This window comes from Motacilla alba, chromosome 4 (genome assembly GCF_015832195.1).
Source record: "Motacilla alba alba isolate MOTALB_02 chromosome 4, Motacilla_alba_V1.0_pri, whole genome shotgun sequence".
NCBI lineage: Eukaryota > Metazoa > Chordata > Aves > Passeriformes > Motacillidae > Motacilla > Motacilla alba.
The window spans coordinates 71,055,319-71,080,714 of NC_052019.1; the positions used below are offsets into that span (position 1 = coordinate 71,055,319).

General features: G+C 45.2%; 2 protein-coding genes across 2 annotated transcripts; both read left to right on the forward strand.

Moving 5' to 3' along the window:
• The first annotated feature begins 2,290 nt into the window (after positions 1 to 2,290).
• Positions 2,291 to 14,719, forward strand: SDAD1 (SDA1 domain containing 1). The gene is made up of 22 exons (XM_038135142.1): positions 2,291 to 2,493; positions 2,587 to 2,691; positions 2,866 to 2,964; positions 3,074 to 3,184; positions 3,701 to 3,772; positions 4,263 to 4,363; positions 4,634 to 4,691; positions 5,561 to 5,635; positions 6,003 to 6,104; positions 6,332 to 6,401; positions 6,801 to 6,904; positions 7,589 to 7,646; positions 8,175 to 8,233; positions 8,555 to 8,631; positions 8,936 to 9,033; positions 9,443 to 9,519; positions 9,876 to 10,008; positions 10,920 to 11,017; positions 11,482 to 11,678; positions 12,176 to 12,260; positions 12,650 to 12,811; positions 14,357 to 14,719. Exons 1-22 carry the CDS (start codon positions 2,404 to 2,406, stop codon positions 14,405 to 14,407), a joined length of 2,082 nt encoding a protein of 693 aa, XP_037991070.1. The 5' UTR covers positions 2,291 to 2,403; the 3' UTR covers positions 14,408 to 14,719.
• An 831-nt stretch (positions 14,720 to 15,550) lies between these two features.
• Positions 15,551 to 24,480, forward strand: NAAA (N-acylethanolamine acid amidase). Its single transcript, XM_038135148.1, has 11 exons — positions 15,551 to 15,788; positions 15,875 to 16,039; positions 17,551 to 17,677; positions 18,411 to 18,501; positions 20,259 to 20,335; positions 20,803 to 20,975; positions 21,297 to 21,359; positions 21,913 to 21,979; positions 22,447 to 22,475; positions 23,346 to 23,427; positions 24,172 to 24,480. Exons 1-10 carry the CDS (start codon positions 15,619 to 15,621, stop codon positions 23,419 to 23,421), a joined length of 1,038 nt encoding a protein of 345 aa, XP_037991076.1. The 5' UTR covers positions 15,551 to 15,618; the 3' UTR covers positions 23,422 to 23,427; positions 24,172 to 24,480.
• Positions 24,481 to 25,396: the final 916 nt, after the last annotated feature.

Genomic DNA, 25,396 nt, shown 5'->3' on the forward strand with positions numbered 1-25,396 from the left:
TATACTCCAAACAACAGACATACCCATGTTTAGAAGTTTTGAATAGAAACAAAAAAGGACGTCTTAAAGAAAAAAGCCAGCTCTTCTCATGCGCTTAACCATAAAAAACTCTGTCAGCTTATCCTCAGAAAAGAAAAAAAAAAATCAAGCTTAATAACCACACAGAAACCTCAAAAAATGCACCCCAAAAAACCTTACCTTATATTCCACACCACAACCAGCAGCCCTCCTTAAAAATTCCTCACTTAAAACAAGTCAGTTAAGTAAAAACACATAAAATGCATTACTTAATTCACAAGGCAAGAAAAGAAGGCAAAGTGAGAGGTTTTCCCTTAACATTAGCAAAACCAACCCCACCATCCCCAAAACAGGTGAATTTAAGCCTTCCTGGCCCATTTAGCAATGGAGATCAGCCCAATCAGTGTGCAGGAGATAACGGACTTGGGGCATAAATGCTCACACCAGGACCCCTTCTTTTTTTTTTAGGAGTAATAAAAATGGTGGTGTGGTAGTTTTTGGTGCAGTGTTTAATAAAAACTGTTTGTTTGCTCCTGTTTTTTTTTAAGATACTGGATGAAAATTAAATTCATTATGAAGGCTGTTTTTTTTAAATTAGTGTGTTGTACAAGAATGAGATGTTTATATTTGTAGGTTTTTCAGTTTTGTGGCTTTTTATATAAAAAACTTTGATGAAAGGCTTGTGAAGTTGGGTTTTTCATTTAAAGCAGTTTAGGGAATATTCTTTTATGAGCTAGTTGTGTAATCATGCATTTGTTGCTATATGATGAGGAGGAATTGTTTAGGAAGATGTTTTTATTTGTGCTCTATTTGTTAATAATGAAACTGAATTTGTTAGTTTGTCTAATCTTGTTAATTGTCTTTGTAGAAATCCCAGTAATAGCTTTGCTCCTGCAGAGATAATGAATATTTGGTGTTTCATTTTGGAGTGTGGGTAAGGCTCTTTTGCTTCCTGCCTTCCTTCAGCAGGGAACTATTAACTATTTCTCATTTTAACTGCCAATGTTATGCTGTAGTCAGCCAGTGACTTAACTTTGTTGGAGCAGTGGCGTGTGAGGCTCTCTAGGTTGATCTCTGCCTGTGGAGTGGTGTTTTGGTTTTACAGACTTCAAGCTATAGGTGCTGAGCTAAGGATGGCCCATGGAGTGTGTGGGTCAAGTGGGTTCCTTTGCTGGGTCATTTAAGGGCTGTGCTGGAGGGCTCAGTAAAGCAAAGCTACCTGAAAGTACAGGCTGAACATGTCAGAATGCTGATAAACCGAGTGAATCACTGGCAAGGTAAGTGTATTAAATGTGAATTTAACTGTTTTGGTGGCTTGCTGTTTTTCTGTGCACATGGTGACAGGTACACTCACTGTCATTTTGCTCTCCAAGTGATGCTAAACTTTTTTTATCTTTCGGTGGGCTGTGTAGGTATGTTGAAGGGGATGTGGTTTTTTGCATTAAAAGGTGTAGAAAAGCCCAAACTCACCTGAGCTGTTCTATAGTAGCAGGTATGTGCTTAGGTAGCTGCAGCTGGTTCTGAGATCCTGACCAACAGACTGAAAAGCCTTTCCGTGAGAGAAGCAGTGGTTATTTAAATGGGCAGTTGTGTTAATGGTTTTGGACTATGTCATGGTTAAGCCTTGGTGCTGTTTTGGTAGATGTTGTCTGGCTGAACCTAAGAGCATTTATTGGACAGAATTTATTTGCTACTGTTTACTAGGTAAACTGTGTCAAGGAATGACAATTATTCTACAGTGTAAATAAGTACTTGCCTAAAGAAGTATAAGCTATGCAAATGAAGAGGTCTGCTTTCTAGTCTCTCGATCAAAAGCTAAACTTAAAGAAAGATTAAGTAAGAACTAACCCTTTTTCCTCACTGTGCATTTCCTTCTAATGCTGACCACTTCTACAGTGACTCTTTGAGATGTCCTGAGAAGCGTTTTCTCTGCAGGCAGCTGGGAGGGGAGCAGAGCCAGCGCTGTGCCGGAGCGGCAAGGCCGAGGTGCTGCGGCTGACTGCCCGCGGAGGCTGCGGCGGGGCACTGCGCTGCGGGCCGTGCCCCGCTCCGTGTTTAACCCCGCGGGGCTGCCCCGGCCTCCGGCCCGAGGGAAGCGGGGCCGCCCGGGAGCCGCTTTTCTCCGCTGTTCCCGGCTCCGGCCCGAGGGAAGCGGGGCCGCCCGGGAGCCGCTTTTCTCCGCTGTTCCCGGCTCCGGCCCGAGGGAAGCGGGGCCGCCCGGGAGCCGCTTCTCCCCGCTGAGCGTTCCGCCACCAGGGAGCGCTTTGAAGGAGCGCGCCTCCCGCACAGGTTTGTCCCTCGGCGGCGGCCGTCGAGGGCGGGCTAAGATGGCGGCGGCCAGCTGAGGCCTCGTGTGCTGCGCTCCCGGTGCCGGTGCCCGCAGCCATGTCGGGCCGCCAGGGCAACAAACTACCCAGCAACCTGCCCCAGCTGCAGAACCTCATCAAGCGCGACCCCACCTCTTACACCGAGGAGGTGCGAAGTGGGGAACGGCCGGGGCGGGCTGTGGGACGGGCACGGGGGTGCGGGCGGGTGTTGCTCAGCTGCCTCTGTTCCCTGTGTGTGCAGTTCCTGCAGCAGTACCACCACTACCAGTCCCATGTGGAGATCTTCACCTTCCAGCCGGACAAGCCCAGTAAGGAGCTGGCCGAGCTGCTGATGTTCCTGGCGCAGGTGAGCCCCGGGCCCCAGCCTCGCAATAGCGGCTGTGACAGCTTGTGCTTGGTAGCGGCCTCAGTGACTATTACTGACAAATAAACAATTAAGCTTGCCCTTGCTGCCGCTTGCCAGGCCTGTGAGGTAAGCGCGGCTGTGCTCTAGAGCCCTCTCTTGCCTTGTCCCTTGCAGGTTGCCCACTGCTACCCCGAGCACATGGGCAGCTTCCCGCAGCAGCTGAAGGAGCTGCTCTCCTACCACCACACGGTCCTGGACCCCGACCTGCGCATGGTGAGACCGCCTTGGGCTCACCCTGCCCTGGGCGTGAGCTGAGAGCTCGGGGTTTGCTTGTCAATGAAGACAAGCTGGAGAGGGATGTGAAATTTGGGTTCTCTTGCAGACCTTCTGTAAGGCTCTGATCCTGTTGAGAAACAAGAACCTAATACATCCCACGAGTCTGCTGGAGCTCTTCTTTCAGCTGCTGCGGTGCCACGATAAACTGCTACGGAAGGTAACGTGTGCTGACAAAGATCTGCATCTCCGGTGGGTTTTGACCAACTTGCCAGGGGTAATGCCAGAATAGGCAGCTCTTCTCTGCTAGGTTGGCAAAGCAGAGTTGAAAATGGCTTAGCTGGTTGAGGAGTCATGCTGGAGGCAGGGCTCCAGCTCTGTGGTGCACTAATAACTGCATTTTGCTGCCGCAAACAGCTTGCTGTTGCAGGTTTGTAGGCTTGTCCTGTTTGGGTTTGAGCAGTTTGGTGGTATCTGCGGGTGGAAAACCTGGATGTTAGAAGAGGCCTGAATGAAGCAGGGGGAGGATTTGAAGCAGTATTTGATGCTGTTCATTGTCGTGCCTTGCTGTGCTGTCAATTCAGTACTGTTTTTAAATCCCTGAGTCTCCACAGGGTGCTTGCCTGTGCTTTTTCCTGCTGTCAGACAGCGGTGTTCTCAGAGGGTGATGTCAGTGCTTGGGTGCAGGGTGTGTGTTCCTCTGTGCGTGCTACCCCTGTCCTCTCTCCACTTGCAGACCTTGTACACTCACATTGTGACGGACATCAAGAACGTCAACGCTAAACACAAGAACAATAAAGTGAACACGGTAGGTGCCATGGCTTTCCTGTGCACTTTGATCTGAGCTCCTGCTATTGTGGAAGACCACTGAAGACATGTGTGTAGGTATGATATTTTATGAAAATCCTTTTTGCTAGGATTTTCTTCTCCTGAGAAGCTGAAGGGCCTCAGCTTCAAGTGTAAACAATTTGTTATCTGCTGCTGTGGAATGCAGCAGGTGCTTTCTCCATTGGTCAGTGTGGGATGTTTCTACTTGGTGGCCAATCCAGGAGGCAGCAGCTCTCGGACTCTCTGGGAGTCACAGAACTTTGTTATTCATTCCTTTCTATTCCTGTCTCACCTTCTGATGAATTTTTTTCTGTTGTTTTTAGTATAGTTATAGTGTGGTCTTTTAATATAATATATATCATAACATAATAAACCAGCCTTCTGAAACACAGAGTCAAGATTTCTCCTTGCCTTCACCAAGTCCTGGCTGCCCAGAATACTGCATCACATGTGTTCACCTTGTTTTGTAGGCACTGCAGAACTTCATGTACACCATGCTGAGAGACAGCAATCCCACTGCTGCCAAGATATCTCTGGATGTGATGATCGAGCTTTACAGGAGGAATATTTGGTGGGTCTGGCAGGCTTGTGTTGATGTGCCGTTTATTGTGGGGCACACGGGCATCTTTTGTGGCACATAGTACAAAACAATGCAGGGGACAGTGACTTAACTAGAGCTCCTGTCTGTGGCCCAGTGGAGTTGTAACTTGTACCAAGGAATACAGCTGAGAAGAAATAATGTCATGTGTGAAATGAGTTACTTCAATATTTGCTGAGAACTCATTTTCTGAGAAGGTGAAATAGCCAGACTTGAAATAAGATGTGGTTTGTTTTTTTGCAGGAATGATGCCAAAACAGTCAATGTCATCACAACTGCCTGCTTTTCCAAGGTGACCAAGGTGAGAACGGCAATCACTGATACACTGGATGTTACTTTGGCTACCTTCTTCATGTGGATGTAACTTAATATGCTGTGATAGCAAACGAACTTGACTGATTTGTCTGTTGCTTGTGTAATTCTCAGAATAACCCTCATGGGAGGAGGTGGAGCTTGGCAGCTTATGTTGAACAACTGTAGCCTGATGTGGGGAGTGTGGATGTTCTTTGCTCTTCAGAGCAGACTGTCAGGGTATCACCTTCTTAATATCAGCACTGTGAGCCTTTGACTAACTGAGGAGAGCAGCTGTCCTGCCTAGGGCCTGACTGAGTATTGGGCCTTCTGCGTTGGCTCTAGAGGCTTTAAAAACTTGTCCTATGGCTGGAGACAAGGTTTTACCCTGTGAAGGTCCAAAAGTGGTTCCATTCAATAACAGTCAGCCAACCAAAAGTACAAACCTAACCAGCATAATGGTCTGAATTAATGCAAGCTGAGAGTTCTGAGCATCACTTTGCTTCTTGCCTGTGTGGAGCCTCCTGGCAGCGTTGACATGGAGCAACTGTATTGAAATGATTTTGCAGGATGATAAAAAGTCAATTGGCACCTTTGAGTTTGGCATTGCGGCGACTCAGGAGCTCTTTGGTTCTGGTTGCCTCTGAGCAATGATGGGCTGCTATAATTGTCTGGGTTTGTAGAACACTTGTGGCTCTCAGGCTGTAACTTGGTTTATTTTCTGGTCCATGGTTTATTTACTGATCTTTACAGATCTTTATTTTCACATCTGTACCTATTAAAAAAAACAGGTTAAGTCTTTGTGTGGCTTAAGGTGTAGGTGTCAGGTGGCTGTAAATTCTGTCAGCTGCTCCCACATGATCTCACTTTACTTTTCAGGTGTTAGTTGCTAGTTTGAAGTTCTTCCTTGGAAAAGATGAGGAGGAGAAACAGGGCAGTGAGTCGGAGTCTGAGGTGGGTGTTGTTACCAAGTATTTCCCTTTGCTGGTTTTCAGACCTGTTACTGGTTCTGTCATCTTGGTGACTCTGGCTTGGCCAATCTGTCTGCCTCTGTGCTACTCAGTGTCCTGTCTAGCTGTGTCCAGATGTTTCTGTGGTTCACAAACAATTCCAGTGTCTGACATCTGGCCCCAGGATGTCTTTGTCTGTTATAAGAGAAATGCTAAGCTCTTTTCTTTTTAGATGCTGGCACCTATGTGTTCTGACACTTGGGAAGTGGGATAGTTTTCAGAGTGTGTAGTATTGAAAAATATTGGCAGTTTGTTTGTGCGCTTGCTGTTTGAAGCCTGGGTTTACCAGAAAGTTGTGTTCCTTCCCCAAGGATGATGGCCCCACGGCCAGGGATCTGATGATGCGCTATGCCACCAACAAGAAAACCACCAAGCGCAAGAAGAAACTGGAGAAAGCCATGAAGGTCCTCAAGGTGAGGAGAGAACTGTCTGGCTTGCCATCACCTTGGATTAATCCTTTTAGTACAGTCCTGTTGTTGCCCTGCTTGTTTGGCTGCAGATGGCAGATAGTGCTGTGTGGTTGAAAATGGGGATAGTTTTTAAAATCTTCGTGAAGAGGCAGCAATCTTTTGACAGCAACCTTGAAACTGAAGCACTCGACTCATAGAGAGAAATGTGTTTTACTCTTGTTTCCGTGCAGAAGCAGAAAAAGAAGAGCAAGCCAGAGGTGTTCAACTTTTCTGCCATTCACTTGATACATGATCCCCAAGGTGAGTGTGCAGTGAATTCTCACAGTGCAATTTGTGTTAGTCTAACAGCACTTGATTTGGTTGTCACCTGTTCCAGTGAACCTCTGGGGATGTAATTTCCTTAGATCAACTGAAAATGTATCTAAACATTCAGTTTGCAGTGCTGACCCAGTGCTCATGGTGTTGGGGAACATCTGCTGGTTCCCTCTGCTGAACCTGTGCACAGCAGGCCTTTTAGGCATGTGAGAAGTAAAATAACCCATTGGAATAAGTGCTTTGGTCACCTTGAATTTCTTCTGTGAAAGGGCACTGGGCCTTGAAAATAAGAACAAATCAAACTGCTTTTTCTGACTGTAATCCCTTTTGAGTTCTGTGTTGTGCTCATTCACTCTTGTTCAAAACCATTTTTGCTTCTTGCAGACTTTGCTGAGAAACTGCTGAAGCAGCTGGAGAACTGCAAAGAGCGATTTGAAGTGAAGATGATGCTCATGGACCTAATATCCAGGCTTGTTGGAATACATGAGGTATGTACTTGGATAATGTTATGGTGGTCTGTTGGTAGCCAGCCTGGTTTGGTTGTGGGTATGTTCTGGCCTTGTCCCTCTGGAAAATAAGGTTTAATTCTTTGTCTATCTCCAAAAGTGCATAGGGATGATTAGGGAGTTGCCAGTATGCCTCATGGAATTGCACAGTGGTACAGACCTTGTGGTACTAAGTGAACTCTCCTAAAGAAAAGGATTGGTCTGGAATAGAGGAGCTGAACCTAAAGAATAGAGGAGAACTTGGTGCTTCAAGACCTTCCTGGGAAGGTGCTCATGCTGTCCACAGAGTTGTCAGTCAGGTGGTGCTGAACAAGAGGGAAACGGGCAGCTCCTGCGCTTGGAGGGTCTTGTGCAGACTACTCAGTAATCAAGTATTTGCACTGGATTAAGTAAAGAGTTATCCAGACCAAGCTGGGCTGTTTCAGAGCGTATAAGGATTTAAGTGGTAAGGACTAGGTGCAAAGAGACTGCAGCTGGATTTATCTTGGTGCAGTTCATTGCCCTGTCCCACAGATACCAAACTCAACATGGGAGACAACATTTTGCTCTAAAATCTGAGACATTTGGGGAGCACATTAGAATGAGATGGTTTTACCATGTATCAGCTTATGATGGTGATCTCAAGTTCTAAGACAAGAAGATAATATGTTGCAATTTGCCTTGCAGCTTTTTCTTTTTAATTTCTACCCCTTTGTTCAGAGGTTCCTCCAGCCCCATCAGAGGGGTAAGTAGCTAGTCCAGCCTGCTGACCCCTCATGTCTCCTGTCCAGGCATTTGGTGCAAGTGGCAGTGGAAATGGACAGGTAGCAGTGCTTGGGTGGGACGTGGGAGTAGTCCAGTGTAGACAGAGGAAGTGCAAGTTCCTGACTGCCAGGAGTGCCAAGTGCTTTGGACTTCTGTGGGGGCTATGTGGACTCAGGGCTCCCTACCTGAGGATTTGAGAAGCACCAGGGATAAAAGGATTCTGATCCCTAATCCTGACCAGCTAAGCTAAGCATGGCTGCCTTAAGCTGCTTCCTTTTACTGAGGTTTGACTGCAGTTCTGGAGCATTTCCTTTTTGCTTCAGCTGGCCATTGTGGCTGGGTGGAGGCCACAGGAGTTGCTAATGCTTAGTGGGAGAGGAGAAACAGTTGTCCCAAAGAAGTTCAGGCTGAATGGTTTTGGGCCTGACTCAGCAGCTTGTTGAGTTGTAATGGATGTGTTTATTGGCTGGAGCAAGCTGCAGCAATATGTTTTGGCCTTTTCTTCCAGAAGTGACAAGGATTCTTCTGTTTGCTGCACAGGCTTCACATCAGCTGGTACCACCTGAGGTCAGTGTTCTACATGTGGTGGATATTAAATGAGCAGCAGGGCAGCATGGAAATGCAACTGAGTGTGTGTGGGGAGGGGGAAGGAGAATTGGTTAGATGGGTTGGAAAAGCTTATGGTCATTTTGCAAGTTCTGAGGCATTGTATCATAAAGGGGGGGAAAAAAGATGTTTTATTTTTTGCAAGAAAATGTGTGTTTAGAAAATACTTGTGGGCTGTATTGACGTGTCCCAATGTGAATTGCTGTGAAAAAGGATGTGTCTGTTAATAACATTTGAGTGTGTTAAGTTTTTTTTAATATGTAAGGGTTTTTTTATTTTCAGATTATCCAATCAGTGTTGATGACCATTGCCAACAACTTTGTCACAGACAAGAATTCTGGGGAGGTCATGACTGTAGGGTGGGTACATAATTGTATGAGTCATGTCAAACTGCAAATGTGGTAGAACACCTAGTTTATTTTAAACCGCTTGCAACTTTTTCCTGTTACTTGTGCTATGCTTTCAAGAAGCTGCTTGAGTTAAAAGTATGTGAGCTTCAATGTTCTGTATTTTTGCTGGGAGTATTTTATGATGGTTTTTCCTCTTACACTCTATGTTGTATGAATACTGTATAAGCTTCTTCAAGTCTCAGGTAATTCATTCTGTAAGTGACACACTCTCCTAACTGGTATTGAGAAAATAACTCATTTTCCCTGTTTTTAGAATCAACGCAATAAAAGAAATCACCGCGAGGTGTCCCTTGGCCATGACTGAGGATCTGCTCCAAGACCTTGTTCAGTACAAGACACATAAAAATAAAAGTAAATATTACATGGATACTACTTTAAACTCTTTTTTTTTCCTGTGTTGTGGTCTTCAGTTATAGCCTTCATGGTAGCACTGTCCTAGTTGGTTTTTACGGGCTGACGCCACTTTGAGTGTTTGCATTACATCTCTCTATTTGGAGGATGTGGCCATGGGAGACAAAACAGTCAAGGGTAGTTATGGCAGGGGAACTAATGGACTAAAATGAAGCAAGAAGAAGGGATTGTTAAGATGAGTTAGCCCTGAGGAAGTGCTGTGTTCTATACCAGAGAAATCAGAGGGAACCATAAGCTCAGAGAAGATGTGAGTCACCTGTGAAATCTCCATGCAGCTGGAGATCTGTGTGGGCTTTAGGTTTGCTCAGAGTTCTGTTTTTTTTTCCTGACTCTCTCATTTTCTGGGCAGATGTGATGATGTCTGCAAGAACTCTGATACACCTGTTCCGCTCTCTGAATCCAGAGATGCTGCAGAAGAAGTTCAGGGTAAGTGTTTCATGTGTTTTGCCCTCGCTAAAAACTGATGTGTTCAAAAATGATAAGAATTGGTCTCAGTATCCTTTTGAGAAGGTGGAGTCAAGTCTGTGTTGTCCCTCTGTCTGCTGCCTTTGGACATGGTGTGGTATCCACATTTTGTTAGTTCACATTCATCTAACTCAGGGTTAGGTCATGCTCCTGAAGTTCAGCTGTTTTCCGAGACACATTCAACATGAGTCATTAAACTCTGCCACATGAGGGAAAGGTCTTTAGAGCCACGCCCTCCTGGTCTTCCAGGTATTTTCATGGTTTGGTGGATATTTCAGTAGCAGCCTCCTCCATATGTGTGTTTTGTTAATGTACAGGGTAAGCCTACTGAGGCCTCAGTGGAAGCCAGGATTCACGAATATGGAGAACTGGATGCCAAAGACTACATTCCAGGAGCAGAAGTACTGGAGGTTGAGGATCAAAAGGAAAAGGGAGGAACCCAAGAGGAAGGTTGGCCTTTTTCCTTTAAAAATTCTGGTTTGGGCATCACCATCACTAAGATGTTATGTGGACATGGAACCTGGTGTTTGTGCATTTAATATCCTGCTGTGCCTTAGCTTGCACATGGGTATCCTTGAGTAAGTGCAGTTTGTCAGTGGGGTTTGGTACTGTTTAGTTTTTATCATACACACTGAGATGGGAAGCAGAGGGATGGACAGTACAGCTGTGAACTGTGTTCAGCTTCTCCTAAATAAAACCTTTTGAATATTGTAGAACACCAAAATAGTAGTTGGATTTAGTATTTGGCTTATTGAATTCAGTTCCTGTGTAAATGCTTTACACACCCTGGATCCCCCGCCTGAGTCGGAAAAGAGATGGAAGAGTCATTAAAAACAAGGCAGAGTTTGGTGAATGAAGTCTGAATGCCTTCAAGGTGCTGCACGAGCTGTGCTGGAGGAATGTAGGCCCTAACGGGAGAGGCTGTACAGTGATCACTGTAACACTGGGCTTGGCTGCTGCAGCTGCCAACTTCAGTACAGCAACCAGCACAGCAGTGAAGAGCCATGCTTTGACTGTCTTGAGTAACCCAGCTACAAATCACTGTACTTCCCGTGCTGGGCTGGCTTAGGTGGCTGGCAGTGGGGAGCACTACTGCTGATGAGGGTAGTCAGTGTCTGTTAACTCCTGTGGTGCTTCATGCTGTCCCAAATGTACCTTGTTTTCAGGAGCTTGCCCTGGAGATGAGGATTGAGCTTTGCAGAGCATAGTGTGGATTGTGTCCTGGGACAGAATGCAGTTAGGAGATGAGATAAATGAAAGGCAACGAGAGCAGACTGATAACTGGTGGCAGCATCAATTATTGCCAGTTTGGTCGTGAAGATGAATTTGTGCTAACAGCTCTGTTCTTGTTCTGTGAGCAGATGGCTGGGAAAGTGCTAGTCTGAGTGAGGAGGACGACAATGACGATGGAGAATGGATTGATGTGCATCACTCCTCAGATGAGGAGCAGCAACAAGTAGTGAGTTGCAAGTCTCTTCTATGCCAAATACATATGAGTCTTGTTAATCACAGAGCAGATCTTCTTGCTCTTCACCCTCACATAGCTGCTCTTAAGTACCTATCCAGGCCTTCGGAGCGAGCTGTCCTGAAGCAGTGAGGCTGAAGTGCTGTTCAGCAGTGCTGCTGAAGTACGCATGCTGTTAGGGTGGGAGGGGAGAAGGAGGAATTCCATCTCAGGGCTCAGTGCCTTCAGAGCTGTGGTCATCAGCTGACAGCTTGGACTCCTAAAATCTGGTGTGCATGCATTCCATTCAGACACTAGATGCTGGATAAGACATAAGGGAAAATGCTGATGTCTGGTTGCAGCATTTCCCAACAATATTGCCATTGCATGATGCGTATTTGGGAGGCAAGGATCATGGCTTGTGGCACTGGAGTGGGATGCAAAGCTCTGGTTCTTTTCTACCCTTTTCTTTTCCAAAGGCAGAAAAAGTGAAAAGCATGCCCATAGAGGAACGAAAAGCCAAAGCTGCAGCAGTCAGTACAAGCAGGCTGCTAACTCAGGAAGATTTCAAGAAAATACGTCTTGCCCAGCTTTCCAAAGAACTTAATTCTGCACCTGGCAAAGCTGCCAAGCGGAAATATATTGAAATAGATGATGAAGAGGAGGAGGAGGGCAGGTAGGATATGGGCTGTTGAGTGCTTTCTTTTTTACCTATCCTCTCCTGAGGCAGCTCTTCACTGCAGCAGGGCGCTGAGCTCTGCTGTTCATCAGTGTTCTTGGGTGACAGCCAGAGCCTAGAATGGATCCTGGGCTGGGGGTTTGCTTATACCTGGGAAAAACATCTTGAGGAGCTTGTGGAATGTCTGAGACTGTTTCTTTGACTTGTTCAGGTCAAGAGGCATGAGAGGGGGCGTTTTGTAGCAGTAGCTGCCTGGTTCTAGCTCCAGTATTCCTTAAATGTGGTGAAATAAGGACTTGAAAAATAAGTGCTGTGACTTTTGTAACGAATATCCCAAGCATGAGGAGCAGCCTGAAGGGAACAAAAGTGTTTGTGTCTAAACTGATGGTGAGACAGTGGCCTAGGATGGGTGAGAGACAAAGGGTGAAGAGAGCATCTTGTTTTCCTTGCCAGCTGAAGTTTCGTGTGGTGATGTTTATTGGATTTGTGTGTAGGGGGGAGTTGCTTTCACTGAGAGATATTGAACATCTGCATAAGAAGCCCAAGTCCGACAAGGAGACCAGATTGGCAACTGCAAAGGTGAGGAACTGCTGTGTTCTCTATCCTGTCCTTCTGGGCTTGGGTTTGTCTTGTGCAGGAGGAAATGCTGAGGCTGCATATCTAAGGTAGGTGCCCAGCTGCCATGTGGGTTTTGACATGTGATTTATTTGGTTCTTTGCTGTTGCATCTTGGCTGTAACAAATAAACAGTCTCCTGCTGGTCACATGTGACCATGAAAATGCAAACAGACCCAATTTTCACTGTGACTTGAGAAATACAGCCTGTATGGGAGAAGGCATGTATGAACACAGTCATGCTGAACTCAGAGTTGTTGTTACTGCTGTAAATCTGTTACCATCAGGCAGGTGATGTTGATAGTAGGTGAAGGAAAATGACCTCCTGTTGCTCTATCACACTGTCTCTTCTAGGCTGGAAAAACAGACAGAAAAGAATTTGTGAAAAAGAAAACCAAAATTAACCCATTTGCCAGCTCTTCCAACAAAGAAAAGCAAAAGAAGAAGAACTTCATGATGATGAGATACAGCCATAGTGTCCGGACCAAGAACAAGCGCTCCTTTAGGGAGAAACAGGTAATGTTTCATCTTGGAGATGGATGGGGCAGTGTGAGCAGTCATTTGTGGTGCAGGTGTGGTGCTGCCTACCCTCTGGTCAGAGGTGTTGCTGCTGTAACTCGGAGAGCCTGTGGCTTGGCTTGCCCAAGTCCTGCCCTGGAGGAAGAGCTGCTTTGCAGATTGTGGTTCAGTCTTGATAGTCTGACCTTTGTCTTGTTACTGTTCCATCACAAACTCATCTGTCCTGACTAGCCTCATCTGACCCATCTAATAGCTTTTCACAAATGTTCCTGAGGAATAGATGCAAATGCTATTTATTAGCTACTTGGAGCTGCTATTTAGACAAAGATTACTTCAGTTAAACAGTAGTTTGATACTAATGCTGCTCTCAGTGGTGAAGCCCCTGCCAGTCTAGGGTTTTACCAGGTGTTAGTAACTCAGTTCATCCAAATGCATTCAAGAAACTGGTAGAATAATCCAGTGGTCCAGTTGTTTTCTTCCCAGGTGGTGTTCTGGGCAAGTCTTTACATGCAGCTTGAACTTTGAGTTGTTTCTAGGATCATACACCTTATCCAAATGCTATTTGTCTGCAATTTGTTGCAGTAGGAAGGGCAAGACAGGAACTATTAGTAGACTCAGTAGAGAATATCTGAAGCTTTTCTGTTGATCAGGAGGATGTCGACTAGTACGCGTCCTTTGTACATGTTTATTTGGCATCGTTCTGCCTCACCTCAATTAAGGCTGACAACATTGAAACCAGCTCTCAAAATACACACAACAGGCTGCAAATGAACAATCCAGGCACTTGAAGCTGCTGTTTACAGTTATACTTGGCTCAGTTATTCTAAAAAATTACCTTGAAGGGTTTTGTCCTTACTAATGTTTTAAATTAAGATGTAGTGGCTAAACAGCATTTATTCATACTTTTTTTTCCCATGAAAGTTAGGCTACAGCATCGGTCTGTTAACCATAAAGGTTTTGAGTGGGTTGGAGGATCTTAGTTGTATGGTGTTGCATTCTGCTGCACTTCTGGTGAGAAGATAAAATGGCCTGCTTGCTGTAGTCCAGAGCTGGCTCCTCTACTAGGAGCTACTACTGCATGACAGTACCACTGTGTTTGAAGTACTAGATCACAGTACTATATGTTGTAAGCTGCTAATTACTCTACATAAAAGACATTCTGTCTCTTTGGGGTGATAATGGCACTTGTAACAATTCCTCCTTCCCACTTTACAAGCAATTTTGTAGTACTCCTTCATGAAACACGAATTTTACTTAGCGCTCAGCTCAACTGCAACTTTCTTGATCTCTTCTGTTTGGAGTGAGTCAGAGTAGTTTGTTCTAATCTTCCTCGTGTAGGATTTCGTAATGCCCAGCTTTTTAATTAGGTACATAACCCCAGTGTTTGTGCCACTCTGTTAGCATTTGCATTGCTCCCAGTTTGAGCTGAGGAGCTCCTAGTGTTTCCATCAGAGGTTAAAGAAATTGAAAGGAGTTGTGATGTGGTAGTGGTGCTTTATCAGTTCTGCTTACCTGAATATTCCCCTCTTGTTTTGTGGTTAGCTGGCTCTTAGAGATGCGCTTCTGAAAAAGAGAAAACAGCTGCTAAAGTAAATGCTGCAGAGAGCTTCATCACCCTTGGAGAAGTTGCCCTGGAGATGCCGATTTGCACCCACCATCACGCTGAGGGAAAGGAGGACTGTGGTGCCTTATGGATTTAGCTCTGATCTGTTGGGAAATGCAAATGGAACTGTTGCAAGCTGGTGGATACTGCATCAGTAGGACACAGGCCTTAATCCTGGGAGGATTTTAATTTGTTATTAAAGCATTTTAGGGAAGAAGGCAATGATATTTGTATTTCATGTAAATTACTTACAGTGGGTTTTATATGTGTAATTATTAAAATACACAACTGTATGGTAAAAATTCTACTTGAGGTATTTATTGACTAAGCAACAGAAAAAAAAAGAATATTTCGGTCAGTCTATAAAGCATATAGATATAGTGTCTGTGCCTTAGCTTAGCTATTTGTTGAACATATATTTGTATTAACTTTAATTCTTTCTTGTACGTATTTTGTTTTGTGGGTTTTGTTGTCACAGTGCTTCCTAGAGCAAAAAAACCTTAGAGAGCCTGAAGGGAGAGAAGGATGGAATAGGTTGTTTGGCTTTTTTTTACAGCTCTCTGTTTCATTCAATTTGTGTGTTCCTGCTGAGGGAAGGGCAGCGATTGGTACTCAGCAGCGCAGGGAGCTCTCCGGTGGAGCAACACGTGTAGCTGGGAGCCAGAGCGCTGTTGGGATGGAGAGTGGAGCAGGGGCTGGAGACAAAGGTTGGGGGAGGAGAAGGAAAGTACCATCTGTAAGCCGCAGTTGTACTGATGGGGGCATTTTTTCTGCTGACCAGTGTCTTTTCTTGTGCGTGTGTCCAGAAACTAATAACCTCTGACACTGAAAGAGAGCGGTAATTTTTTGCCCCCGCGGTTCAGGACAACGGTCGAGTCTCCTCATCCTGTTTGCCTTTTGTTTACAGCCCTGCTGTGTCAGCCAGCATACTGACAGCTCTGCCAAGCGTGGGTTTGTCTCCCCTGCTCTCGGTGTGAGAGCGACAGTGTTGGACGGGCTTCCATCGAAGTGGCGCAGCAGCAGCAGTGCCGGGGCAATGTACACGGTACCCGGTGCCATGTACTGCTGTGTTCGCTCGGTCCCGTGTCCCACGGGACGAAGCGGGCTGAGGGCGGGCGGGCCGTGACGCCTCGGGGCGGGCCCTGCGGCGCGGGGAAGGGCGGGCTGGCCCCGGGGCGCCGCTGCCGCTCCGTGCTGCGCCATGGGCTGCGGGCCGTGGGCGCTGCTGCTGCTGCTGTGCGGGGCGGCGGGGGCGGCGGCCCCCCTGCGCTGCAACGTGAGCCTGGACAGCCCGGCCGAGCAGCGCTGGCTGCCCGTGCTGCGGCACTTCGAGCCCGCCTTCCTGCGCGCCGCCGTCCAGCGGATCATCGAGTGCGTGCGGGGGGACGAGCGGGGCGGGGGTGCCGGGTGTGCGCCGCCGGCCCGCTCTCGGCTAACCCCTCGGGTGTGCCTTGCAGCGAGAGCGTACCGAAATGGGTTCACCAGGTCATCCAGCCCATAGCGGCCGAACTGGAGCTTTTCATGCCGCAGCCCTTCGCGGGAGAGATTGCGGGCATGTGCAAAGCCCTGGGAATCAATCTCGGAGATGGAATCCTGCTGAACTTCGCCTACGAATCCACTGCGTAAGTGCTGAGTACTTACAAGGTCTCGTACAGGTGAGCGCAGAGCTTCAGTTCAGTGTGGGAGAAGGCACGTGCTGGGTTACTTGCAGTGTTGGTGCTTGCAGTGTTGGTGCTGACACCGCTTCATCTGTTCAGCCGGAAGGTTTCCTTCTCTTTTGGCAGATGGGATGCTGAATGGAACGAGGAACAATCGTGTTTTCTATTGGGAAGTATGACTAATATCTGTCATATTTTTGTGTATGTACATACATATATAAATGTATTAAAATCCAACAGTCATTTTTGCTGGTAAGTCTTCTCCATCCAAAAGGAGAGATCGTTTATGTTTGAAAGTGATGTAATGTTCTCTGTCACTTAAAAATTGCCGAAAAGGAGGCTAGACTAATTAGTTGCTCTCTGATTTTTTCTGAGATAAAGTTGCTACTAAACTACTTTCTGCATGAAAGTTCACAATGACTGCTTAATATCACTTCCCAATTTGAACAGTGGAGAATGACTGTAGTATGTTTATGGCAGCAAACAAAATCTCAGTGAAAAAATACTGAGTTTCATTGTCTCTTTCTGCCCTGGAAACGTGGTGCAGGAGAACAATCAACACGTCGTGTTGCCTCTGGGGAGCTTAAAGTACTTCTCCATATACATTTTAGCTAATATCAAGGCATATGGCTCCTTGTTTGCATTTGGATCATTTTTTTTTCTTCATGTGTAGTACTCAGTGTATGTTTTTGGTTTTTTTTCTCATTAGGACTAATATTGAATATGATGTTTTGAACTGCTGGCTCTTTTAGTGTTTCATAGAGGATACTTGCCATACTTTGCCCTGAAAAGGCCCCTGAAGTTCATGTTCTTGGCTTGGATACTAGAAAACCCCCATCAACTGGGAATAGCTTACTGATGTGAAGAATTGTTTACCTTCATTGTTTTGAGAGGAGTTCTGCATCACTGAAATGACTAACTCAAAATTACAGAGAAAATAAATTAATCCCTTGCTAATGGAATATACTTCACCAAAAAAACTGTTTTAATGAAACTGAACTTGTTACACAAGGAGTTAGAGTACTCTTCCTGTTCTAGAGAATTGTGTGTTATTGAAATGGCTGATACATGAAGCAATTTTCTTCAGTTTTAGTGCTGGGACTTAATTTCAACTTATCTACTTGTGAATAAAATTATAGACAGTCCAAATGGAAAGGAAATAATCAGAATTAACTGCAGGAAATGTGACACTTTATGGATGCTTCGGGTGTTTGCTTTTCATTATGGCTTACAAAAGTGACATGAGATGAAATCATTTTGTTTGCCAAGTGGAAGTGCTGCTTTCTGCTTGCCCTGTAATTTCTGACCTGCTGTGGACTGTGGAGTGGTATTGGACTCCTCTTTGTATGGTAACATTAATAAAACGCTTGGCAGAGCATCAACTCAATGACTTGTGAGAAGCTGAGCTCCTGCAGCTAGAATATTGCAGGCAGTGCCAGAGCTGTGCCTCCCGTCATTGCCTGTTCTGTTTGCAGGTTCTGTACCAGCATTGTGGCTCAGGATGACAAAGGCAACATCTACCACGGTCGGAACCTGGATTACGATTTTGTCGATATATTGAGCAAGATCACACTGGATGTGCAGTTCATCAAAGGTGGGCAGGTATGCTCTGGGGTTGCTGTGGCTGGGTGGTGTTCCGTGAACAATGGGGTAGCCCCTTAGCTGCTTGGATGGGAGTTTAATGTAGGAATGGGGTTCCCATCCCAAATATACTGGGTTGTTAGGGCAGCACAGTTATGCTCCAGCAGCGTGGGATGAATGCTGATTTACTTTCCTTTCTGGACATCCAGTTTATGGTGATGGACTGGAAAAAGTAGAACAGCCTAATCTGGTATTGAAGGTATTATTTTTAAGAGATGCTGGAAAAGGAAATGTCAAGATGATCAAGAAGAGATATTAGGGAATATGGCAAAGAGATCAGTTTTGGTAGGAACCAATTCTAAGGTGCTTTTTTTTTTCTGTAGACCTTGTGAAATTCTTTGACCAGTATGTATTTAGACAAAGATTTCCAAAACAATTAGTTGCTAGTGCAGTTTTATGAGTCTGACTTGGTTTAAATATTCTTTAGTCCATTTTGTAAACAGAAAAGTTATTTGTTGTTTGGCAGTTTAACCTGAGCGGAAGTCTTGGAGCTGTCAGTGGTCACAAACGACTGAAATGCTCTGAGTTTGAGGCCTCAGAGTCACTTTACAATTTAGTTGGCATGTTTTCCTGTAACTGAAGGCACAGTGTGCTATAATAATGTAGGTATGGAAACTATAGGAAGAAGTACAGGCTGCAGGTTCCAGCCGTGTTCTGTTCTGGAATGCTCAACTGCTCTCCTTCCTGGTTTCAGGTTGCGTACCAAGGCACCACGTTTCTTGGTTACGTAGGCTTATGGACTGGGCAAAGTCCACACAAGTTCACCGTCTCTGGAGATGAACGAGGTAAAGGAAGCGGAAGCGTCTTCCACAGTAGATGCTGTCTGTTGTTTTTGTTGATGGTTGCCTGCCCTGCCCTTTATCTCCCAGAGAGAGCAACAAGAGGTTAAGGTTGCCAAAAAGGATCTGAAGCGGAATGCCTTGACTTGCCCCAGGGAGTGAAAGCACACATGCCTGGTTTTGGCTGCTGTGTAGAAGAAGGTATTTGTCAGCAGTGTCACCTGAGCTGAAAGTGTCAAAGAATGGGGAAAGTCTTGGCAATGCTGTAAAAGATGTGGTCTGGTCAAGAGACCCCATTGGAGGTGGCAGAAATGGGGGCTGAGATAGCAAGATGAAGTTTGGACAGTGAAGGAACAGCTCCTTTCCTGGTTCTGCTGTGTTCCATGGTTGCCTGGCCTTACAAAGCAGTTGGAAAGGGGGGGAAGATCTAGGGGAAAGGCAGCAGGCCTTGAGGCAAAGCCAGGAGACACTGGAAAGGCATTAAGCAAGATCAGGAGTAGAGCAGAGTTGAGAGCTGGCACTACCGAGAGCTAAAGCTTGCAGCGGTGGGGAAGGCAGGGGGAAGGTCAATGCCTTGTTCATCAGGACTTCCTTCAGTTGGACAAGTAATGACAGTTAGGTCCAACACAAAGCTTGGGAAGTTGTCTCCTCCATTTCCTTCCCCTTTATTCCTTTTAAGAAGCTGATACTGTGTTGTTCTCTATTAGGTGACTGCTAGAACTGGCAATAATGTAAACAACATCTAAAACATTTATTTTTCTCTTGTGGTGGTGATAAGAATTTTTCTTTTTAATCATGAACAATCTGTTTTTGAACTCCTTAGCTATGCAAACAATACTCCCTGTATGAGTTCCACCAGTACATTATCTCTGAGTAGGGATTCTGCTATGGAGCACTTGCACCTCTTGCTTCCTGTTTGCTTTGCTAATGCTGCCTCGTTGGATTCACTACATTGTTTCCATAGTTGACACGCACACTGCTTCTGATTCCAGAGTACTTAGTTAATGCTTTCAAAACTGGGGTGTCCCTGGCTGATACTTACTGGGGCCAAGTGCTTTTAGTTCAGCTTAAAGGCAAGTGTTAGGTGTTTATTAGGCTCTTGAAAGGCCTGATTGAGGAAAGCTTGTGTACCCAAGTCCTGTGTCTCTCCACATCCTATGTTCACTCTGCACATGCTGCAGTTCTGCCCATGTGCTGCTGCTGACTGCTTGCTGGTTTATCTGAAGTGCAAGCTGTTTTCAGTTCATTCCAACTGAACTGCAAATTGAGGGAAGTGAGCATGTGGCTCATGGGGAAGCAGGATGACTAAAGCAGGATCAGGGTCTATCAAGTGACAAGCAGACTGATGTATTTTTTTTTTTTTGTGCTTTGCAAAGTGTGTTTAAATAGTAACCAACTTGGCCTTCTGGTTTTTGCACTTTATTATTCCCAGTAACACAAACACTATTGCTACCTCTTTTTTTAGCTGTTCTATTATTTCTGTGAAATTATTCCTGTTCTAATATTTCAGTAAGATGAGTAATGAAGTGATTATTATCATTCCTGTCATGACAGGTCTGAGATGGTTTATGCAAAGCAGGAGTGTAAATCCAGCTGCTGTGGCTGACTGCCAGTTGGAATTACATAGTCTGTATATATTTCACCTGAAGGTTGTGCTCCTTGTTGGTGCTTCTCCTGTAAAATGTTGATACTTAGTGCTGATGGGCACCTACCCTGTCTCACTGTATGAAAATTACATATATAGTATTTTTTTTTCTCCCCAGATGGTGGTAGATGGTGGGAAAATGCTATAGCTGCTTTCTTTAACAGGAATTATCCGGTCAGCTGGCTTGTGCGAGATGTAAGTGCGCTGAGTTGATCTTACATTTCACTGTTGCGCCACATTTGTACTTAAACATCTAGTAAATGAAAAACAGTGGCACAGAAGACTTAGCAGCTTGATAAGCAAATGGATTTCTCAGGACAAAGTGTGGACCCTGTATCCAGTAATGAGGCCATTCTGGTCCTTTCAGAGGGCAGCCTCCAGTGCCAAAGGTCCTGGAGAAGCTGTGCCAAGGCTTCCTTCCTAGGGAGTGTTTCAACTAGCTGTGGCTTGTGTCATAACCAGTTAAGACAGCTGTACTCCTAGATGGTGAATTCCTGTGCTGGGGGTTATTTTATGCTATTTGTCATGTTGTTACATTAATATTTTCAAGTAGCACTTCAGAGTCAATTACCATTTTCAGAGAAGCTGGACCTTTATCTTTTGAAGATGTCCCAGTGCTTGTTTTTGTGCTTAACCTCACTGTCATCTCCTTTTTGTGTTAGACCCTGAGTGAAGCAGAGGATTTCCAGTCTGCTGTTCTCAGACTCGCTGACATTCCCATCATTGCTGAGGTTTACTATATTGTGGGAGGCGTCTCCCCCAAAGAAGGCATGGTCATAACGAGGAACAGAAGAGGGCCGGCAGATCTCTGGCCTCTCGATCCCTTAGGTGGAGCGTAAGTAGGATAAAAACTACTTGGTTTTTGCTTCTCGCGTTCGCTTCTGAGTGACTGGCTTAATGGCACAGCTTCCTTGAGAGATCTGGGGCACCTCCTGGTCATGGTTACAGCAGGGGATAAGAGGTCGCCCATCCCGTTCATGTGTTCCATAGTTCATGCTAAAGGCTGTTACAGCTACCAGCATGGGGCCCTAGGGCTTGCAGAAGTGGAGGGAGTTGCCTTTTGAGGGAGTTGTTTCCTTTTGGCAATATAGGGAAACTGACTGTTGGACTTTATGCATTACCTGCTGAGTCACCTTTGCTTACGTGCTTGTTGCAGGTGGTTCCGTGTGGAGACAAACTATGATCACTGGACTACCCCTCCTCCTTTTGATGATCGCAGGTAAATCAAAAATGGAAGCTCTGTGGGCAGAGAGCACGTATTTTCCAAGTGGCTAGAGGTATGGGCAGGTGTTTGCTCCTGGAGCAGGCAGCTCACTCAGCTCCTGTAGAGCCACGCTGAAGGGAGTGCACATGGCGTGGAGCAGTACTCCCAGATGGAAGGGTGTGAGACAGTGATTAGCGTAATGAGAAATTGCAAAGATAACGCTTAGACCAAAAACTTGCTTGGAAAGCAAAATGTAGTAGAAGGTAAATGACTTAGATCGACAGTGCCAAAGGATTGGATGGTACTAGGAAGGTGCTTACATGGGATTTTTAGGCTGTGTAGGTTGCAAAAAGGGATGGGTAGGTTGCTTCTTGGTATGTACTCAATGGAATAGTAACAGCAATCTCAACGCTGTGAGATGAGATCCAGTCATGCAACTTGGGGTTATTTTAGACCAAAGCAGGCATTTCAGTGTCAAGGCCTTTGTTAAGAAGGTGTTTGTGTTGGTGCTTTGTAGCCTTTGGAACAGACAAGTGTATTTAATGGATAATGTGTTGCTTTCCCACAGAACTGCAGCCATCAAAGCTCTCAATGCTACTGGTCAGCACAACATCAACTTTGATACGCTCTTTAAGGTATTTCCCAAATTCTTCCTTATGAGCTGCTCTTCAAGTTCTGGTTTTCTATCAGGGATGTGAAAGCTGTGCTTTATGGTGCAGAACAAGGTTTACTGCACAGCTGTCTCTAGGGGGGTTGAAAACTGAATGTTGTTCATAATGCTTCTGGACTCCTATTTAGGCATTTTTTAACAGTTGACCAATTCAGGTGCAAAGTGTGGGAGGCGAATCCCGTCATCTTTGTGCAGTTTCTTATTTCAAGCACAGGCACTTAGTGTTAGACATGGTGACCTTTGGGAATTGCAATGTAGTTCAGAGGGCTTTTTTGAGAGTACTTCTGTAAAATGGTCTGATGTTTAAAAAAGGTGGCAAGTCCTTGACTTTTTATTATTCTTTTCATAACTTCATCCTACTGCTGTTTCTAAATAGCCATTTACTTCCCTCTTTATCTCCCCAAATGACAACTCTTCCAACTTTCTGTACAGGTGTTGTCAGTGAAGCCAGTCTTAAACAAGTAAGTATTAGATTGAGAGATGTTCATCTGTGCTTCCTGCTGTGCCTGAGGCCACTTGAAAGTACACCACAAACTTCTTTAACATGATAAATGTCTGAGTCTTGTGGTTTCCCAGCTTAGATTTTGGCTCGTGCTCGTGACCCTCTACTTCCACAACACCATTCCTTTTGGGTCTGCCACTTCAGTTAGGGAACTGCACTTGTTTGGGCTCAGTCTGGTAATGGGAAATGGCTTTGGAGTAGTGAAACAAATGACTCCTTTGGAGGAGCAGCTGGATGTCACGCGGACTCCTTTGCCCACTTTTGCAAATTTTGGGTTTGTCTTAACACTGACAGTAGCTTTTCCTGCATGTTCTGATAGAGCCCCGATTAATTGGTAATAAAGGAAGTGGGATAAAGCTTTTAGGTACTGTTTACTGGGTTTCCAAGAGATGTATTTCAGTACACCACACTTCCACACTGCTCCTGAAATTGCACTTTTGCAAGTTGTCATGTTATGGTTTACTTTACATGGAGCTCGGTCTTATTCTGTGTCAGTTGTTGTCATTGGAGCTCGGCAATGGCTTCTTCTACCTCTCCTCTGCCTTGTCGATGTGAGGTAATGGGGAAAGGAAAAGGTTCATCTCAGCTGTGACATAGATGCAGTATCAGCTGTTTGATCCAGTTCCTCTTGTGTTGTGTGTGGTTGAAAGAACACTAAGAATTGATGCCCACGGTCTTTAATTTCATCAGTTTTTTTCCCTAATCCTTCTGTACCTAAGCAGAATATTTGTTTCCATAAATACTTGTCCTTCTGCCTTGCTAGCTAGATGGCTTCCCCCTCCTGCCTTCAGGATGTCACTCACTCGCTCTGTTGCTCTTTCCCTGCCAGTAACACAGTGTACACCACAGTCATGAGCGCGGCGCTGCCGGATCGGTACCGGACATGGATGAGAACTGGGGAATGAAGAGGTGTAAGTGGCATCTGTACCTACACAACCATTGCAGCTGCAGGGTCACTGAGGGACAAAGCATTGTGGTGGCATTCTGACCCAGTCTCAATTCCTGATGCTGCTTGTTTATTGCCCTTGGATAAATACCTTCCCTTGTTGTTATAGAGGGAGTTAAATACTGACTGTCCTAGTGAAACTCTTGGGGAATATCTTAGGGTTTTGATCAGAGAAGAAGGGATGGAAGCTGCAACCTAAAGCTAGAGGTTGCCTCTGGGAATCTTTTGCCTATTTTTACCAGCCCCACTATGGAGCTTGCTTGTCATAAGGTGGATGATAACAGGAAGCCCTGCCAGAGGGAACTGAATCCCAGCAGGAGGGGATGGTGCACTTAGAACTAAGAAAACTCAAACTGGGTTGGTAATGGTGGCTCACCAGTGACTGCATGTGAGCAGCATCCTTTGGGGGCTTTGTCCTATGAATGTACAGAATAAGTTTAAGTTCTTGAGCTCACAAGCTGCCTCATGGGACAGCTTCAGAGAGGTATTATGAGAATTTCTATGCCAAGAAACTGGTTGCATGGCCTTGGCAAGAGCACAAGAAGCTGTATTCCAGTTTAAAGAGGTTTTAAAGAATACCATTGCTATTATATTTGTAGCGGTTCTGTCAGATATGATTTTAACAAGAATAATTCTTTCTAGCTATTGTGTAGAACTTGTTTTCCACTTAGCTCTGGACAAATTTGTGCTCTCTTGCCTGTTTTCCTAGTTGAACACACTGAGTGAGAAGCTGAAGCTGTGCAAGACTAACATGTGCTTTTGAAATCACTCCTGGAAGCAGTACAGTGGCTTTCGTTCATGAACGATGTGACCCATTCAGGAAACAGTGATTTGTTAACTCTTCAAAGTGTTGCAGGTGATCCTGTTAATGACCTGTAATGCAAGTTTGAAATTTCTTGTAATTTAATTGATGCTGTAGTAGATACTGATGGGTAAAAATGGCTTGTATTATTTTTGGTATGAGTTGTGTAACTGCCATGTACTTCTGTGCTGACTAATAAATATGTTTTGTAAATTACATAGCCTGTGTGTCTGAAATAATGAAATAAAAATATCCAGCTGATAGCTTGATGTATGAAGGCTTGTGGGGTTACTTCTAGGTCATCCTCTGTCCTTTTCCCTCATATAGGAGGAGTTGTTGATCCTAGGCCTAGCAGGGGCAGATACAGCAGTCAGCTGCATACACAGTTGTAGATGACAGGTATTTTATTTATCAGAAATCAGGAGCTGTTTTAGGAATTGTGGTAATGCACTTTGCTCCATGGTAGATGAGAGGAGGTTGTGTTGGGTAACAGTGACGTTAAAAAAGGGTTGCATTTGTCTTTGTGCATTCAGATCAAGTTACCTGCAGTAAAAGTGAACATCTTGTTTTACAGTGCAGAGCCATGGGGCTTTTGTCAGGTTGTGCTGACTGTATACTGAGTTTAAACACTTCAGTGTACTCCAGAAATACTGAGGGATTTGAAGAGTCAAGGTCAGTGGATACCTTCAAGTAAAGCTGGAAAGCGCCCTTCTTCACTGGATAAAGTGTCACCTGCGTGAAGGTGACAGAGCGCCGCTTGCAGATCCATGCCTTGCTGGCTGTGGTGGGTGTGCACTGGTTATGCAAACTGCTCTGAGAGCACCTTCTGGAGCTGAGGGCCCTTTATCTCCTTGTGCTGAGTCTCATAACCTACTTACCTGCATCCTCTCCTCTTGCCTGGATAAGAGTGCTGCAAGCTTTGCCTTGACCCAGTTCAGACAGCGATGTACAGCAGCCAGATGATCAGTCTGAGGAAGCGTTCCTGGAGCAACATTGTAAAATGCTCACTATCTTAGAGATTCCGTAAAATGCCATTGCTGTTATTCACAGAGTAGGCATTGATTTGTAATCCCAGCAAGTTTTCTTTCAATAACAGCTGTGCACAGCTGCAGGATCCTTACAGGTGTGGCTT